This window comes from Mesitornis unicolor, unplaced genomic scaffold (assembly GCF_000695765.1).
Source record: "Mesitornis unicolor isolate BGI_N332 unplaced genomic scaffold, ASM69576v1 scaffold3447, whole genome shotgun sequence".
Taxonomy (NCBI): Eukaryota; Metazoa; Chordata; class Aves; order Mesitornithiformes; family Mesitornithidae; genus Mesitornis; species Mesitornis unicolor.
Window position 1 is genome coordinate 120,134 of NW_010195551.1, and position 12,138 is coordinate 132,271.

General features: G+C 58.1%; 1 protein-coding gene across 1 annotated transcript; it reads left to right on the forward strand.

The window, feature by feature from the left end:
* Window positions 1-651: 651 nt before the first annotated feature.
* On the forward strand, window positions 652-4,973 carry STARD10 (StAR-related lipid transfer (START) domain containing 10). The gene is made up of 6 exons (XM_010188150.1): window positions 652-816; window positions 3,553-3,700; window positions 3,798-3,901; window positions 4,018-4,135; window positions 4,419-4,471; window positions 4,761-4,973. Exons 1-6 carry the CDS (start codon window positions 652-654, stop codon window positions 4,971-4,973), a joined length of 801 nt encoding a protein of 266 aa, XP_010186452.1.
* The last annotated feature ends 7,165 nt before the right edge of the window (window positions 4,974-12,138 follow it).

Sequence of the window (12,138 nt, forward strand, 5' to 3'; positions counted from 1 at the left end):
CTGAAGCCCATAACTTCCACTTCACTGGACCGTGGCCCCATCTCAGGCATGCCAGGACCTGCACTGGCCTTCATCCTGCTGACGCTGAAGCCCATAGCTCCCACCACGCTGCTGGGAGGCCTGGCCGCTGCTTCTGGCGGGTGATCAGCTGATCCTGACAGCGAGCTGGTGCTGCAAAGTCAGGCACAGAGATTGCCAGCGTGCAGGCAAGGGGAGAGCAAGGCTGACAGGGACGGGGGGCTCGGGGAGCCAGGGGCCAACTCTGCCCTGAAAGCCGAGCCACCTGCGCGCTGCTACCTGCTGAATAATAGAGGAGCTGCCAGCCAGTCGGAGAGAAATGTGATCCTGGTTAGCCAGCCAGAGAAGACATCTGAGCTCCCAGCAGCTGCGATAGCAACCACAGGGAAGGAACCTTTCTCCCCTCTGCTCTGCACTGCGCAGCGTGGCCGGGGTGGCTGGAGGTCTCTGCCCATCCCGAGGTGCCTGGTGCCCACTCCAGGGGCACGGACTCGGAGCCTGAAGGATGATGTGAGCTGCAGCAGGCACCCAGCAAGGCAGAGCTCAAGGGCAGAGCTGGGTTTCCTGGGAGGTGAGGCAGAAGGAGCCTGGCTGCAGCCGGTGCCCGCATCCTGGGGCCGGCAGCTCAGACCCATGTCCAGAGGAGGGGAGATGGTTTATATCCCGGATGACTCTGACTTCAGCTCCTTCAGGGATCAGTGCGAGAGCCTGGAGGGCTGGCACTGTCGGTATAACAAGGCTGGTGTGACTGTGTGGAGTCAGGGCCAGGAAGAAAGCTGCACCGTGCAGAAAATCAAGGTAAGCAGACGCCTGCGGCTGCAGGATCACCAGCTTTTCCCTGCACCACCTGCTCCTGAGGGTCCCTGGGGTGCTGGCCCATCCTGAGGGTGCACAGTGGCCTGGTCCAGCCTGCCTGGGGGTGTTTCTGCCCCAAATACGGGGGCTGGAGTGGTTCATCCCCCACCGGTGCTTCCCCAGCTGGCAGCTGCCCTGCAGGTTCTCCCTGCCTGCCCCAATGGCTTTGCCCTCTCAACCTGCCGGGATGCCCGCCGCAGAGCGGGAAGATCCACGCATGTGGGCTCACGTTGCGGCTGCCCTTGATGCGGACAAGGGCAGGAAGGCCCCAGGATCAATTACGTTATGGAGATGGCCTTGTCAGGAGCCCCCGGCTGTGAGACAGACTGGGGGATGCCTCCCTGGTGTCTCTCCCCAGCTCACACCATCCTGCGGTGCAGCACCTCACATCCTGCACTGGCTGAGCATCCCTGAGAGTTTAAGAGCCCCTATGTGCTATCTCAGGAGGTTTGCAGCTTGCCAGGGGCCAGATATGAAATGCTGCAGGGGGACTAGCAAGACTCAACCATCTCTCAGGCTGTAACTCCTTGCTGCTCATCCACATGGCATCAGTGACACTGCCAGGTGACCTTGAGTACATCAAGAGGTTACAAGGTGCTAGGGGCATGGGAGCCCCATCTTGGGGTAAGCTTTGTGTGGGAGCATCCTGTGGGTCACTGGCTGGTGTCCCAGGCAGGGCTTTGGCTTTTCTGGCTTTTCAGGGCCTCTGGGAAGGGATAGGATCCATCTGAGCAAGCAGGGTCAGAGCATCTTACCAACAGGCTGGCTGACCTGGTAAGGAGGATTTTCAACCAAAGGCATCAAGGAAGGGTTACTACAACCTGACGAGTAGAGGACGTGTGGGGAGATAGTGAGAAGGTGCCTGGGGTGCAGTACACTGGAGGAGGCTCTTACACCGCTTTCCTAAGCACAGAATAACCAGCAGCCTGTCTCGGGTGCCTGCACACCAGCACATACAGCTGGGGAAACACCAGGAGGAGCTGGACACATGGTGATCTCAGTGCTGCCATGGATGGAGGCCCTTCAGGGTCAAGGTGAGGTGGAGGAGGAGCAGTGCTTTCTGCAGAGGTGCAGCTGCCATATACGCTGTCTTGCTGTCATGAGCTGGGGAAGATCTTCTGGGCTAGGATCAGGGATTACTTAAGCCAGCTCAGCATGCACAAGCCCACAGGACCAGGCAGGACACACCTGAGGGTGCTGAGGGGGCAGTTATTGTCTCTTTGAAAAGTTCCAGTGACTGCAGAAGGTCACTGATAACTGGGAAGAGGAAAATATCAGATCCATCTTCCAGAAGGGCAAGAAGGATGCTCCAGGGCTCTATGGGCTGCTCTGTCACCTCTGCCCCTGGGAAGGTGATGGAGAACATCCTCCAGGAAACCGTGTCCTGAAGGGCAAGGGCAGTGGGAAGAGCAGCAGGGACCTACCAAGGGCAAATCATGCTTGATCAGCCTTGTTGCCTCCTGCAATGAAAGGACTGGCTGTGTGGGGACTGGAAGAACAATGAAAGCTACGTACCTTGACTTTAATGAAGCCTTTGACAGGGTTTTCCACAGTCTCCTTGTCACCAGGTTGGTGAGATTTGGCCTGGAAAAGTGGATAATGAACTTTGGGGTTTTTTTCCATCTGAATTCACTGTGAATGGCCTGTTTTGGGGCTTTCTGGTTTCCCCATCCCAGCTGACCTCCTGCTGCACCTGGTGTGGCTGTGGTACAGCCTCTCTTCATCTGTAGCTGGAGGTGGGTGTGGACAGGCTTCAGTGGAGGATTCTGGAGGTTCAAAGCTGCAATGGTCCTGCTGTGATAAGGGCTTCCAGGAGCACAAGAAGCCCATGAGCTTTGCCTCTGGTTGGAGGCATCCTTCACCCCACAACAGCAGCATCTCCAGACCCAGCTGAGTGGGGGTGGCCTGGGAGGGGGAGCAGGAGGAGGGGGCTGGGTGCTTCCACACTGTCCTCCATGGCGCCCCAGGGAGTACAGCACATCTCCAAGCCTGTCCTGGGCACACATCCAGCATGTCTCATAGAAAACATCACCCAGGCCATCAGGGAAAGCTTGCCCGAGATTGATGGGACCTGCCACGTCCAGAGGGCCATCTCCCATTACATGGCACTGCTGAACACCTCATCAAAGATGCAAGGCTTCTAATGAGGAGCAGATGACATCTCCTTCCTCTCGACATTGAGAGAAGCAGGGTGGCCAGCTTCATCAATAATGCACTTCTCAGTGCAGTCGGGCAGCTCCACAGCTCCGGTTACAGCCGGGGCCCCTTCAACCTCCCTGGACCAGACCCCACACCTGAGAGCATTGTGCCAGGGCAGGAGCTTCCCTTTGCTTGCTCTGCAGGTATATGGGGTGAGCGGACAGTGCTGGACTTGGAGTACCCAGGCACCAGAGCCTGGACCACCAGGCAACCCCATTTGAGAGTAGAGGATCCTTGTGCCCCCGTTGCCCTCCTGCCTTTGTAGCAGTGGGGCTGGTGGCTCTGTCTGGGCTATCTGGAAGGAAACACAGAGACATGTCCTGCATTACGTGTGCAGAGCATACCCTTGTGTCTTTATAGCAGCACAGAGACACAGCACTCCACACAGAATCAGTCTAAAGCCCTCATCCCTAGATGTGCACAGCTCTGTGCTCTGAAGGTGGGTGCTGTCCCTCTGCCCAACTGCCTGACTTCCTGCAGACCCGCATCTCCTGCAAGGACGTCCCTGCTGAGACGCTCTACGATGTGCTGCACGACACCCACTACCGCAAGAAATGGGACTCGAACATGATCGAGACCTACGACATCGGACGCCTGACAGTTAACGCTGATGTGGGATACTACTCCTGTGAGCAACCCCTGGGGAAACCCAGGGCCCCCCTCCTGACAGACCCACGGGTGGGTGTGAGGTTGTGGGGGCAACAGGTAATGGGGTCTATCTACAGGGAAATGCCCAAGCCCCCTGAAGAACCGGGATTTTGTCACCCTGCGCTCCTGGCTGCCTTTGGGCAATGACTACATGATCATCAACTACAGCGTCAAGCATCCGGTGAGTCCCCAGCCGGCTCCAGCCCTGGCAGGGATGCTGACCTATGGGCCAGCAGGCACAGGCAGGGATGGGCAGTGATTTGGGCAGGAAATGAGGTGCATGGCATCTCTCTGCAGAAATATCCACCCCGGAAGGATTTCGTGAGGGCCGTGTCCCTGCAGACAGGCTATCTGATCAAAGCAAATGGGGCTGGTGCCTGTGTCCTCTATTATCTCACCCAGGTGGACCCCCGTGGTGAGTACCAGCGGGAGGGGAGGGTGCAGCATGTCTCTTTGGGAATGGGTTTCTTTGTGCCCCCAGACCTCACTCATTGTGGGTCTCCACCACCCAGAGGTTCAAAAGGCACTGGGAAGTGGAGACTACCCAGGGAAGAAGGGGATCCCCTTCCAGGGCACAGCATGGGGCATGTGCCGTCAACCCTGGGGCACTCAGTCTGGCGTGGGGAGATGCAGGCTCCTGGTGCCTCTTCTGGGGCTGGCCCAGACTGAGTGAGTGATGGGGCTGTGGGCTCTTGCAGGGTCTCTGCCGAAGTGGGTGGTGAACCGCGTCTCCCAGTTCGTGGCACCAAAGGTAAGCAGGATGCATGATCAATGGTGGGATGTGTGGGCATCGGGGATGAGCTGCCCCAAAACAGGCTTCTAGGCAGGGGCAGGATGGGTGCTGGGTGACCCAGGGCTCACAGAGCACACACTGGGCATGATGCTGGGGCTATGTGGTCCAAGTCAGACACTCATCCCCTCCCAGCACCCCCAAAAAGCAAGCAATGGGGGAGCTGGGAGCTGTGTCCACACTCCGGGGTGGCTCCATCCTCACTGGGGACTTGAGGCATCATGACAGGTTGGACCTGCTCTGCCCACAGGCGATGAAGAAGATCTACAAGGCTGGGCTGAAGTACCCGGAGTGGAAACGCAAGCACGACCCTGGATACAAGCCCTGGGTGTACCCAGAGCAGAACACACTACCCAGTGTCAGCCTGGCCGAGCTTTCAGTGCAGCACGCCGACTCACTGGAGAACATCGATGAGACGGGGCTGTCCGAGGACCACCTGAGCACCAGTGACCATGAGGCCTGAGCCCTTACCCCAGCCCTCTCATGGGGGCATTCCCTCAAGGCTGCAGCTTGTCAGCCAAGGGGCACGGGCAGGAATTTGGCCCCCAGTAGTCATAGTCAATCATAGACCCCCCTACCCAAGTAGCAGGGTACTGTCCCATGGGAATCTGCAGCATGGGTCCTGAAAAGAGGGAGGACAGGCACCCTGGTACTCCTTGCACCCATGATGGCCCATGGAGATGTCCCCACACAAGAGGGAGAGCTGGCTGTGGAAGCAGGTGCCCCAAGGAGAGGCTGACCAGGGCAAGAGAGGGAAAATTGTGCTTCATGGGGTGGGTACAAGCTTTCCTGCTACCAGGATATCCTTTTGCCACCGTAAGACTTTCTAGGGGTGTCCCTCAAAGGTCCAGAAGTGGTGAGTCTATGGGAGTCCTGCCCAGGCTTTGCAGCAGCACAGGGCTTGGACTGACTCTCTCTGGTCCAAGGTCTGGCTAAACCAGCCCCACAATTCAGGCTGGAGCCACTCCAGCCCACCAACCACCCCCACCAGGCTTTGTATGATGCCCCCATCTCAGGAAGCCCTCCTTGGTCCTTTCCTGGGCATCAGGCTCACCTCCACAGGCTTGCTGAAACCCGGCTGGCTCTGGGGGCCCCTTCCCCAGCTGGTGCTTGGCAGAGCACCTGGGAGTGGGGTCTTGGGCAGCGTCTGTCCCCACTCTCTCGGTGTTTGTCACTGCTGTGGTTTCTGGCACAACAATAAAGGGGTTGACGTGTGCGCGAGAGAGCTTTGGGCTGGCATGAGACAGTGAGGATGCTGGCACCCAGCCCGCCCCAGGGCTGTCCAGGCACCAGATCCTGGGTCAGACGGAAGGACCAGTCCAGCCGTGCAGTCCCAGGGAGCCTGGATCTCAGCAGAACAGCTATTCATTCCAGCAGTGGGGAAGGAGTGGTCAATGCTGGGCTCCTCACACCCACGCATGTGCAGGCGAGCATGCGTGGGCTCTGTGTAGCTTTCATAGGACAACGGGAAGTTAGTCTAGACAGACACCACTGGGGGAATATGCTGACAAATGCTGGATTTTCCATCTACCCTTTCGCCCCCACACTCAGCAGCTGCCTGTGACTGCTGGGCTCCTGCCCCAGGTGGGTGTGAGCTTGATCTCAATGCAAACAGGGCTGTTACAGCTGACGGTGCTGGAGTGCTCAGCTCTGGACCTGTCCTGACAAGGTAAAGACATAGGGGACATGACCAGCATGTGGCAGCCCCTCTCAGAGCCAGAGCTCTGCCCAGCCAGGGATGGGAGACAACCTCTGACAGCACCCAAGGCTTGCAGCCACCCAGAGCCACCTGCCACTGTGGTTTTTGGGGTCCCTCTGACCTTCATGCTCCCTGGTCACCCTGATCCCCTGTGGTACCACCCCAATCCCCTGTGGTTCCAGCCCAAGCTGTGAGTGCTCCTGCCCTGTGCTTGCTCCACCCACACCTTGCAGTTCCCCTCCCTAGCCCATCTGGACACCCACCCCAGCATCCAGGGTGTGAATGCTCACTTGTCCCCTTTTAGCCACTCTGTTAGGTCATGTATGTCCCCTGCACTGCTCCACGGGGACACCACATGTGTGTATCTCATTGCAGAGAGTGCTGGGGAGGGGAGAGGAGGTCCTGGCCATGGGGGCAGCTGACTCCCACAGTTTGCAGCTGGGCTGACCACATAAGAAGAGCAGGGAGGAGAAGCTGCTTTTGCAGGGAAAATGCAGAAAACCCAAAGGCAGGAGATGTGCAGGCTTCTGCCCCACAGCACATAGTGAGGAGGAGCAGTCCCTCCCTGCCCCACATTGCTCCCACCATGTCACCAGACAGAAGGCACCCTCAGCAGGGTGGCTTTTATCTGTTAAAAGACACATCCCAGCCCCAAATTGCCCCAAAAATATTTTGCAATAATCATGGCAGACCTGAGCAGGGTACCATGGCCAGAGCAGTGGGGAGTAACATCCCTGGGTGTTTCTGATGGGGCAGAGCCCACTGGCACTCCAGGTTCGCTGGGTGCTGGGGCAAAGACCACTCTGCAGAGTGTTGGTGCTGTGGGCAGCAGCTTCATCTCTTCTCATCCCCTGGATGTTTCTCTGCAGCAGCTGAGCTGCAGCTTTGCTGCAGGGTTATTTTTAACCAGTCCAAAGTAAGCATGCAAAGCTGCTGCTTGAGTACTGAGAGGTCGAAGGGGAGACCCCACTCCCCAGCCAGCCCCAGGCCAGGCTGTGCCAGGGTGAGCGGCATCTCAGCCCAAAGTGCTGCCTGGAACAGCCAGGACAATGATGACATAGGGTGCATGGGGAGGACAAGGGCTGCTGGGGTGGCAGAGCTCCTGGCCCCCAACAATACCCTCAGCAGGGTGAAACCCATAGGACTGTGGAGGGGGGATGCCCAAGACCCTGTGGGGTGCTGAGACCTCCAGGGTGGTGATTTCTTACTGAATGACATGCCACTCCTGGATTTCCTGTGACACAAACAGGAAGGGGTCCATGCGCCTGTGTCCCTGAGCATCTGAGCAAGAGAGGTGGCAGGCAGGGTGTGGGGGGACTAGAGTCCCAACAGGTGCCCTTACCAGGATGCTGGGAGAGTGGGTGGCCCATGGCCCAGCGGGACAAGGACCAGACATGTGGGGGCTGTGGGTCCGCATAAGAGCCCAGCTGGATGGCTTTTCCTGCCTGGTCCCAAGCGGAGAGGAGTCGCCCCACGGCGCAGAGATTGGAAAGGAAACGGGAAGCTGCTGCTGGATGAGAGATTAGCCCGGAGGCAGTGATGTCAGCCAGCGTTTCAATGGATGGGGGGCAGGGGGATCATGGTGTGGGCCACCCCTCCTGCCCACACACAGGTCTGCAAACCACTCCGGTGACTCCAGTGTCAGACATGCCCCAGCTGGAAGAGGATGTGACCCCATCCCTGGGATGTCATGCTTTGCATCTCCTAAGCCCATGGATAGGTCTTGGGCAGCTCTTACCCCCACCGTCCATGCTGGGACCCTGAACCCAGCAGGGAGCCTCCCTGCAGCCTGTCTTATCTCATGGCCTGGCCTTCAGCAGGGCTCTTTCTTGGAGAGATCTAGCAGGTTTCCAAGCACAACAGGGTCCAGCTTCCCCTTTCCCACTCCTCCATCAAGCCCTCCCAGAGGCTCCGCACTCTGCCATGTCCCAGTAAACCCTCTGGGCTCAGACCCAACATCGCAATTCCAGCTAACCAACATGGCATTTACCCTCTAGGTACAAGCCCTGAGTGTCCCTCACCCTGTCCTGCTGCCAAGTGATGCTACCACAACCACTGCACGCTTTTCCCAGCACAATGCAGCATGGGTAGGGCTTAAGATAGAGCAAAGGCTGCCCCAGGGTGCAGCAAAAGTTGATGGCTAGGGATGGATGGTTGGATGGATGGATGGATAGATGGTTGGATGGATGGATGGATGAGCTGGACACATAGACCTTGAGGGGCAGTGTCATCATGGGTGCTGCCCAGAAAGAAGGACCACACAGGCCAATGTGTTGGAAGGATCCAACCTTCCCTTTGATCTTCACTTCCTCCAGCCCTTGTCAGCATCTTCACAAAGCCCAATCCCCTAGCCTGAGAGGTGTTTTCAGATCCTGCCCATCTGCCTCCTCCAGGGAGCAGGCAAGACCTTCCTGCTGTGAGAACCTATAGACAAAACAGGGCTCTCTGCCTCGTCCCAAGAAGGCTACCGTCTACATATAGGTTGCATCAGCAGGTTGTCAGACACCAAAGAGATCAAGAGGATGCTTTGAAACCTGCACTATAGAAAGTGGGCCAATAGGACGCCCTCAGGAAACAAGCCTGCTGTGGCACACACGTCATGGCTGCCTGTGCCTTGCCAGTGCCCTGGTGCTCTGCTGTGCCCTGCTCCCTTCCAACACAGCTACATGCCAGCCATCCAGCTCCAGGGTGGTCCCATGGCTGGGAATGCCCCAGATCAAGCTATCCTCCTGGTTGGGTTCTGAGAAGGGGCAGCCCCTGTTGGGAACAGGGTGCTAAGGCTCAGCAGAGGTACTTGAGCAGGATTTCCCTCCTGCCAGAGAAACTGAGCCCCAATCCTGGCACTTAGGTGACTGTTAAGGGAGAAGGAGGCCAGAGAAAAGGTTTTCTGTTCCAAACCGTCCTGTCAGCAGTCATCAGGATGTGGGTTGTGGGGGCAGGGGCCTGCTTTTGGTCAGGCCAAACCACTAGATGGGACTGTGACTTGCCACTCTGGAGATGTTCTGTGATGTCCCTTCTGCTCTTCGGCAAAATTTCCCTCCCCAGCAGCCCATCTCTGTCCTCCTGACATGCAAGGAGGAGCATCGCTGCTGGCAGCACATTCTGAGAGGTCTATAGAGATGCTGCAGGGTGCCAGACAGAGGAAAGCCAGGATCTGGCTCCACACAGGAGTGTGCTTCACTGGTGCTAATGCCTCCAGCATGGCAGGAATGGAAACAACAGCATGCTGACTGCCACTGATGCTACCACCATCCTTCGCTCTGCCCCTCCAGCCATTCACACTGCAGACCGCAGCAACCTTCAACCTTTCCATGAGTGGTAGTACTTATATTTAGTCAAATAGCTTCTTATAAGAAACAGAAGCAAGAGTCCAGTGGGATGGCAGAATCCACGGTACAGGTCCCTACACATCTTGAGGATGCCCATGTCCCTTATCTCCGGGCCCCACCTACAGGATGGTCTAAAGGTCCACTGTCCCCAGCCCCAGGGATGTGTCACCGCTCACTGGAGCAGCTGACAAGGAAGGGGGAGGAAGGCAAAAACCATACTGGGCTTGTGTTGAGTTCTGCTTCTGCTTTGCAAAAGGCAGCCTGTGATAAGGAGAAGCTGCCTTTCCACACCTAGCTGCACACACAGAGACATCTACAGAGTGGCCCTTCCACACCAGGGGCTCCAGCTGCTCCCAGCCCTCTGCAATGGCTTTTTGGGGCATTCTTGGGGTAGGGGAGGACCAGCGTGAGTTGTAGAAAGTGGGTCCCCAGGGAGCTGGATGCTCACAGGGCAGGGAGCCTGTCATTAGGAGCAGAGAAGGGCTGCAGGGTGCGGTGAGATATCAACCTCGGACATCCTCCATGTGCAAGATTGGGTAACAGCAGAGCTGGACTAACTGCCAGCCTCACTGGGGCTCTTGCGAAAAGCGTTGCATTAAAGGCAGCTGGGTCAGCCAGTCATGAAAGTACAGGCACCTTGCAGGACAGAAACCTTCCTCACGTCCCCCTACCACTCCAGACCTCATTGACTTCCGGCCCCATACCTCACTCCACATCCTCCTTGGCAGCAGCAGCAGGATGAGGTGCTGCATCTCCAGCATCTCTGCAGCACAGAAGTGGGTTTTGGGTTCCCAACATTTCACTCAACCAGTCCTCCCAAGACCCCTCATCGACAAGAATGTGTTAGCCTGTTTACTCTGATTTGACTGCACCTTCCCAGAACCTGCACCCTGCCCATTCCTGGACTATGGTGGATATAGTGAATATCTCCTGTTGCCTCTAGTCACAGGCAGAAACAGCAGATAGAGCCGAATGCACCCAGGAACTTCAAAGCTCTTCCTCAGCAGCACAGCCTCGGGCTGTAGGTCTCAGGGCAGCCTGGTCCCCCCATGGCAGTGCTAGTCTGAGGGCTCATGGTGGGATGCAGGACCCTTTCTGGGAAGGTGAGAGAAGGAGCATGATGAGGTGAGCAAGGAGGTTGAGGGACAGCCCCTAAAAGAGGGCAGAGCCTGTTCGAGGGGCAGGACACAGGCAGCCAGGCCGGGGGCCAAGCGCGGGGCAGGGTCATGCCTGGGAAGGGGCAGGATGGGAGGGTCGGACAAGGATGGGGGCCAGAGGGTTGGTCTGGAGGAGGGACCGGCAGTGGGAGGCGTGGGCTGGGTGATGCGAAGCCTTGCCTACTCCCGCAGCAGTTCCTGCAGGGCTGCCTGCCCGTGCCCGCAGGCTGAGCCCTGTGCCCAGCAAGGACGCCTTGGCATCACCCTGGAGCCCGAAGTGGGGCGGCTGTGGAGCCCACAGCAGCATTGCCATCCTGCTGCTCTGCCAGAGCTGGCCCTGGGAGGCTGCGGACCGCACTGCGGGACAAGAGGTGAGGGAGAACCCTGAGGGGACACACAGACAGGACAGACTTGGGAATGGGGGAGTAGGAAATGGACTGGCTTGGTGCAGCCCATCCCACTGCCAGCCCACTGCGCTGGCTGATCTGCATGAGTTTGCAGGGACAGGGATGGTGTCCACCTCCCCATAAAGCGCTACTGCCTGCAGGCACAGCTGGAAAGCCCCAAAGAGCCACACCACAGCCCAGCAACCGGCATGGCTCTGGTGCCCACTGCTCGGGCATGGGGAGATCTCAGAAGCTGGGCCCTTGCAGGAGGCTGCCCGCTGAAGCCTCAGGCAGGGCAGGCAGTGGGCAGAGCTGGCCACAGATCCCTGGGGGTGATACAGGCACAAGAAAGGGGGAAATTGCCCCATTTCTGCACCAGGCTGCTGAGCAGAAGTGGGTAGAGCCCTTTAACCCAGTGGCAGACACCCAGCCCCAGCAGGACATCACCCTCTACACCTCCCTGCCCTGCCCTTTCTGTAGATCCTACATCAACAGGCAGCCTTCCAGCCACAGTGTCCCTTTGCCCTGCTTCCCACACCCCCCTCTCCCAACTTCTCTGCCAGCTCCTGCCCTGACTTTCCCTTCTTAATGCACTCCAGTGCACGGCTACACACCCCATGGTGAGCCCCTTGCCCACGCACACACACCCCACACAATCATACATGTGAGCAGAGACCCCTCCCTGTTCACGCGTGCTTGCTGACAGCATCCCCCAACACGTGCCTGGTTGGAGCACCACCAGCACCACCAATATGCCCACACTTCCCCATGCCACACATGCAACCCTTCCCTGCGCAGGCAGCAGCACAGAGCAGGCAGATGCCTGTGCAGGGGCGTGGGGGCTCGCACAGTGGGGAACCTGGCCCAGTTGCCCCTCATCAGGTCAGGACGCAGCTCCCGCGGGAGGGGGCAGGGGATGCGTGGGAGCGTGCAGGCAGCAGGAAGGAAGCCTGCACCGAACAATAGAGGGAAATGGAGGAACTGGAAAAAGACCCAGTGGCAGCACAGTCAGCACAGATGGTTTAGTGTGGAGCAGCATGATTCATGGGAAAAAGGC

What these genes read in the sequence shown, in the direction of transcription:
- STARD10 (XM_010188150.1), top strand. Translation starts at nt 652, where the DNA reads ATGTCCAGAGGAGGGGAGATGGTTTATATCCCGGATGACTCTGACTTC. An exon ending in TGATGTGGGATACTACTCCT is followed by an intron (nt 3,701 to 3,797) that starts GTGAGCAACCCC and finishes GTCTATCTACAG; the next exon opens with GGAAATGCCCAAGCCCCCTG. An exon ending in CACCCAGGTGGACCCCCGTG is followed by an intron (nt 4,136 to 4,418) that starts GTGAGTACCAGC and finishes GGGCTCTTGCAG; the next exon opens with GGTCTCTGCCGAAGTGGGTG.